Consider the following 6300-nt stretch of genomic DNA (forward strand, 5'->3'; position numbering starts at 1 on the left):
TCCAGACTGTGAAGGTTTACCTGTAAATATACCTGATGCACATGTTCATGTCCACTGGCCCAGAGGACCTCTCCGAGGCCTCTCGGTCCAGCGCCGCTCTGAGCCGAGGTGTAGAGCGGCGCTCCTAAACGTGGCCTCGGGGGAATTGGCTGCGCGAGGCATGAATCACGAGCTGTGCTATGCATGAGTAATGCCTGGCTCATGAACGCTGCGTCCACAAGGTGTTTTATGGAAGAAAACACTAAAGACATTACCAGAGTTATCCAACGAGCAGGGTTTCTAATTGGATGAGAGAGGAACAAAGGAATGTGCTGACCCGCCGACACATGAAGACCACCGGACACCACGGGTACAAAAGAAGTCTTTATTTCTAATAAACATGGATACACTTGAGCATGAGGACGTTTTAATGCTGCATGGTTAAAACACAAGAAGAAAAGCTATAAGTCAGTACATGAGACGGTCTAACTACCCATAATGCACTTTACCATCATCAGGGCGGGGGGGGGGGGCACGAAGAGGAACATGGACATGAAAAGTTGTACAGCTCTGAGAAGTGTACTTTCAGACACACAAAGGACACATACATTGTATGTGTTACATAGTTTGTGTTGGTAACTACGTCGTTCACAGATTCTCTGTTTAAATACCTCATTTCTACAAAGTGAATTTACATTTTATTTTAAAGTACAAAGTGCAAATACTACGGTTTCTGTTATCGCCGATTGTTGAAGCTCCAAAAGGAAATGTCAGATGCTCAGCCTTGTTTCCTGGACGGGTTCTGGAGAGCGAGAGAGAGAGAGAGAGAGAGAGAGAGAGAGAGAGAGGGAGGGCGAGAGAGAGAGCGAGAGAGAGAGAGGGAGAGAGACAGAGAGAGAGAGAGACATCACACACACAAGTAGAACTTTAATGACTTTTCATAGTTAGTATAACTTTAATGACTTTACTTAGTTCGTCTAACTTTAAGGACTTTAAGGACTTTACAGAGTCAGTGTAACTTTCCTTCCTCCCCTCAGTCCCCTGGGACAGAGACCCCAATCTGTGGTTCACTCACCAGTTTACTGGAAGCTGGGCCCTCTCCTGGTTTGGCCCCTGTGGTTCACAAAGAGAAACAAACCTCAACAACCAGAAGATGTTGCATGCAGCAGTTCAGCTGAAGCGCCTCATGACATTCTTAACAATCGTTGAACAATGGGTCCTTGATTTCAAACACATGTCCAGCAGAGCAGCTTCCTGCTGCAGCTCCACCACCGGCAGGCTGCAGCGGCTACTGTAACCCACGCCACTTCAGTGTCTGGGGTTTAGAAAGGGCATAAATAAATGCTCCAGCATGGAGCCTCGGCCTGGTGAGGACACGCCGACACATCGTGGAGCCCTCCGCCCGCCCTGTGTGTGCAGGAGTGTGCGCTCACCCTCCTCCTTGGTCACGCCCAGGCAGCCCATCAGCTCCTGCAGGGACAGCGCCTTGTCGTTGCTGACGTCGCAGTACTCCACGAACTTCTTCACGCACTTCTTCGGCTTGGACTTCTTGCGCAGGAAGCGCTTGAAGGGCTTGATCTCCTTCTTCCCGATGTCCCCGCTGGAGTTCTTGTCCAGCTGACTGAAGTACCAGTGCACCACCCTCTCCTCCAGGGTGTGGCTGGGGTCGGGCTCGGCCATCCTGAAGCACGGCACGAGACCACAGTTAAACACACCGATCGGTAGATGACTGAACCCACAGGTACTCATCTAGAGAACAAGAGGAGTGAATCCACGCGGCCGTACCTCCCGGCAGACGCCGGGTCGGTGACGGCGTGCACCATGTCCGTCGACAGCGCGTCCAGAACACTCGTCAGGAACTCGGTTTTCTTTGCCCCCGGACAGCCTGGAAACACACCACAGATACCTGAATGAGTGTGTGAGCATGTCTCATGGTTCCTATGGAAGTATGTGGAATATATATATATACATATATACATGTATACAGTATGTGCTGCCGTCATAGGCGGCCTCGTTCACGCCTGTGGAGAAACGTCCTGCGTAGTTTTAACTCGAGCGTGAAGACAACAGAACGAGAACATGAAGCCAAACGTGACGCTCACAGTAAAGACCGGCCCTCATGTGGAGGAGGAAGAGGAGGAAGAGAGGACCTGCCCTTCATGTGGAGGAGGAAGAGGAGGAAGAGAGGACCTGCCCTTCATGTGGAGGAGGAAGAGGAGGTCCTGCCTTCATGCTGGAGGCCATGAACAGGATGCACCAGAGACTCACCTGAGACCAGGTCCAGTCTGGACAGACCCTGATCTCAGCATGAGAAGGAACCACCACGTCAACCAGAGAAGAGCCGATGAAAGAAGTCTATCGACCCACTGAGGCAGAGAGAGAGCGTTGAAACATGGAGGACAGGAGCAGCTTGACTCAACTGGAGCCTAATGATAGTCATCCTGCTCGGCCGTATAGTTTTAGGAGTGAGGAGGACCGCGTCGCTCTGGAAGAGCTGAAGGCTACTGAGAGATTCCTGGATTCCTCTCCTCTGCGTTCTCACCGTCCGGCTTCCCTCTCGTTGCTCTGCGAGGAGGAGAAACTCTCCCGCTGCGCTGCAGCTTTTATGACCCAGGCCTGCGGGGCCAGATTCTCCTGTGTGGGAGATAATAGCACGCTTGGCTCCTCGCTAACAGGTGGCGGCCGGCATCGCCGTAAACAGCCGTCCTCCAGCTGTCCTGCGGCCGTCCTGCGGCCGTCCTGCAGCCGTCCACCGGCCGTCCTGCGGCCGTCCTGCCGCCGTCCTGCCGCCGTCCTGCAGCCGTCCTGCGGCCGTCCTACCGCCGTCCTGCGGCCGTCCTGCGGCCGTCCTGCCGCCGTCCTGCGGCCGTCCTGCAGCCGTCCTGCAGCCGTCCTGCAGCCGTCCTGCAGCCGTCCACCGGCCGTCCTGCGGCCGTCCTCCGGCCGTCCTGCGGCCGTCCTGCAGCCGTCCTGCGGCCCACCTCTCCCCAGCCAAGTGGCGGCGGCCGGCCGGTGGTCCACATGCCCAAACGCTTCCACAGCCTTCCCGTGCTCATCAGCACTCAGGTTTTAGGAGGCCCTCCCAGGCCGAGCCCAGTAAAACATCTGACCCACCTGTTAATAGCCAAACTGGTGCCTTGTGGTAATGTCGTCTAGACACGCCCCCTCTGGAGGCAAGGGGTTGTATCTGGAGGGAGACCTGAGGGATGCAGTTGGACTTGTAGAGGGGGGGGGGGGGGGGGGTTAAACCAAGTTTAAAAGTCTTCATGAGAAGTGAAGATGTGCACCACTCGTCACACACCTCCATGCACTACACCTCTATGTACTACACCTCTATGTACTACACCTCTATGTACTACACCTCCATGTACTACACCTCCATGTACTACACCTCCATGTACTACACCTCTATGTACTACACCTCTATGTACTACACCTCTATGTACTACACCTCCATGTACTACACCTCTATGTACTACACCTCCATGTACTACACCTCCATGTACTACACCTCTATGCACTACACCTCTATGTACTACACCTCTATGTACTACACCTCTATGTACTACACCTCCATGTACTACACCTCCATGCACTACACCTCCATGTACTACACCTCTATGTACTACACCTCCATGTACAACACCCGCCTCACCCGCAAAGCGACCTCGATTGTGAGTGACCCCTGCCACCCCTCACACGGTCTCTTCAGCCTCCTGCCCTCTGGGAGGAGATACCGGAGCCTCCGGGCTCACACCGCCAGGCTGTCCAACAGCTTCATCCACCAGGCGGTCAGGAAGCTGAACTCTCTCCCCATCCTCCCACTCCGTCCTCTTTCAGACTCACATGTCTGAATGCTGCTAGCACAATTTATGTTGTCTATATGTTTACATGTTTCTTACTATTTTTGCACTTTATGTTGTCTATGCACTTTATGTTGTCTATATGTTCACAAGTTTTTTACTATTTTTGCACTCTATGTTGTCTATATGTTGCACAATTCACTTTATGTTGGACAGAAGAGAAACGCAATTTCGATCTTCTGTATGTTTGCACATATGGAAAATTGACAAATAAAACTGACTTTGACTACTACACCTCCATGTACTACACCTCTATGTACTACACCTCTATGTACTACACCTCTATGTACTACACCTCTATGTACTACACCTCCATGCACTACACCTCTATGCACTACACCTCTATGTACTACACCTCTATGTACTACACCTCTATGTACTACACCTCCATGTACTACACCTCTATGTACTACACCTCTATGCACTACACCTCCATGTACTACACCTCTATGTACTACACCTCTATGCACTACACCTCCATGCACTACACCTCTATGTACTACACCTCTATGTACTACACCTCTATGCACTACACCTCTATGCACTACACCTCCATGCACTACACCTCCATGCACTACACCTCCATGCACTACACCTCTATGTACTACACCTCTATGTACTACACCTCTATGTACTACACCTCTATGCACTACACCTCCATGCACTACACCTCTATGTACTACACCTCTATGTACTACACCTCTATGCACTACACCTCCATGCACTACACCTCCATGCACTACACCTCTATGCACTACACCTCCATGCACTACACCTCTATGCACTACACCTCTATGCACCTGGCAGTCACAGGCCGGCCGTGAAGCGCGTGTGCGTGTGCGTGTGCGTGTGCGTGCCGTGTCAGTGAGACGCTGTGTTCCCTCTGTGGCCACAAGGGGCAGCGGCCTGTCGGCGCTCACACACGCGGCTCCCAGTGGCCCGATGCGGCTCGGGGGGGAACGCTCGCCAAATACTTTCCCCTACTGCCCCTCCCAGGGCAACGTTCTCCTTCCTCGCATCTCGCCCCGTAAACCTCTCAACGCCGGCGCTGCAGCAGCCAATGGGCTGCAGCCGTTGTAATTATCCGTCACACACGCTTTACAGCCGCTGACGCAACTTCTCATAAAGAAAACAAGATGCTGCGTTTCAGAGAGGCGGTCCGTGTTCCTCCTGTGGACGCGGCTCAGTGGCGGCTGAATGCTCGGCTTGTGTTAGGTGTTGGTCGGGTGGGGCTCGTTGTCATGGCGATGCATGCCGACGGTCAGGTGACAGGTCAGGTGACAGGTCACATGTCAGGTGACAGGTCACAGGTCAGGTGACAGGTCACAGGTCAGGTGACAGGTCAGGTGACAGGTGACAGGTCAGGTGACAGTTCAGGTGACAGGTCACAGGTCAGGTGACAGGTCACATGTCAGGTGACAGGTCAGGTGACAGGTCACAGGTCAGGTGACAGGTCAGGTGACAGGTCACATGTCAGGTGACAGGTCAGGTGACAGTTCAGGTGACAGGTCAGGTGACAGGCCACAGGTCAGGTGACAGGTCAGGTGACAGGTCAGGTCACAGGTCAGGTGACAGGTCACAGGTCAGGTGACAGGTCAGGTGACAGGTCAGGTGACAGGTCACAGGTCAGGTGACAGGTCAGGTGACAGGTCACATGTCAGGTGACAGGTCAGGTGACAGTTCAGGTGACAGGTCAGGTCACAGGTCAGGTGACAGGTCAGGTGACAGGTCACAGGTCAGGTGACAGGTCAGGTGACAGGTCACATGTCAGGTGACAGGTCAGGTGACAGTTCAGGTGACAGGTCAGGTCACAGGTCAGGTGACAGGTCAGGTGACTGGCCACAGGTCAGGTGACAGGTGACAGGTCAGGTGACAGGTCAGGTCACAGGTCAGGTCACAGGTCAGGTGACAGGTCAGGTGACAGGTCAGGTGACAGGTCAGGTGACAGGTCACAGGTCAGGTGACAGGTCACAGGTCAGGTGACAGGTCAGGTGACTGGTCACAGGTCAGGTGACAGGTCAGGTCACAGGTCAGGTGACAGGTCAGGTGACAGGTCACAGGTCAGGTGACAGGTCACAGGTCAGGTGACAGGTCAGGTGACTCCTGAGAAAACTCTCTCACAAAGAGATGAGAGATGAATCCTCCATCGACTGCTTGGACACATTAAACTACATCGTCACCACAAGTCCTAAAGTAAACACGCTGACCTCCAGAAGCTCAGCGTGGTGTTTGATCTGAACGCCATGATGACATCATGGCGTTCAGATCCTCCAAAACATCACTTCATATCCAGCACTATGGTTAAGGCCTATGTTTATGGAAAGGGTTAACACAAGATGGTGGTGAAAGGAAATACCTGGCTCAGGTTAGGGTCTGATGGTGTTAGGGTCTGATGGTGTTATGGTCTGATGGTGTTATGGTCTGATGGTGTTATGGTCTGATGGTGTTAGGGTCTGAT

At 53.0% G+C, this 6300-nt stretch overlaps 1 protein-coding gene across 4 annotated transcripts in view; it reads right to left on the minus strand.

The window, feature by feature from the left end:
- Window positions 1–350: 350 nt before the first annotated feature.
- Window positions 351–6300, minus strand: part of smoc2 (SPARC related modular calcium binding 2) — a 25257-nt gene continuing 19307 nt past the window's right edge. For all 4 annotated transcript variants that reach the window (XM_056435876.1, XM_056435875.1, XM_056435879.1 and 1 more), the window contains exons 10-13: window positions 1765–1864; window positions 1413–1660; window positions 1055–1092; window positions 351–781 (exon numbers count right to left, since the gene is read on the minus strand). In XM_056435876.1, coding sequence (XP_056291851.1) covers window positions 758–781; window positions 1055–1092; window positions 1413–1660; window positions 1765–1864 — 410 coding nt within the window. In that variant the 3' untranslated portion in view covers window positions 351–757. The remainder of the gene's footprint in view (window positions 782–1054; window positions 1093–1412; window positions 1661–1764; window positions 1865–6300) is intronic.

This window comes from Pseudoliparis swirei, chromosome 17, assembly GCF_029220125.1.
Source record: "Pseudoliparis swirei isolate HS2019 ecotype Mariana Trench chromosome 17, NWPU_hadal_v1, whole genome shotgun sequence".
Classification (NCBI taxonomy): Eukaryota; Metazoa; Chordata; class Actinopteri; order Perciformes; family Liparidae; genus Pseudoliparis; species Pseudoliparis swirei.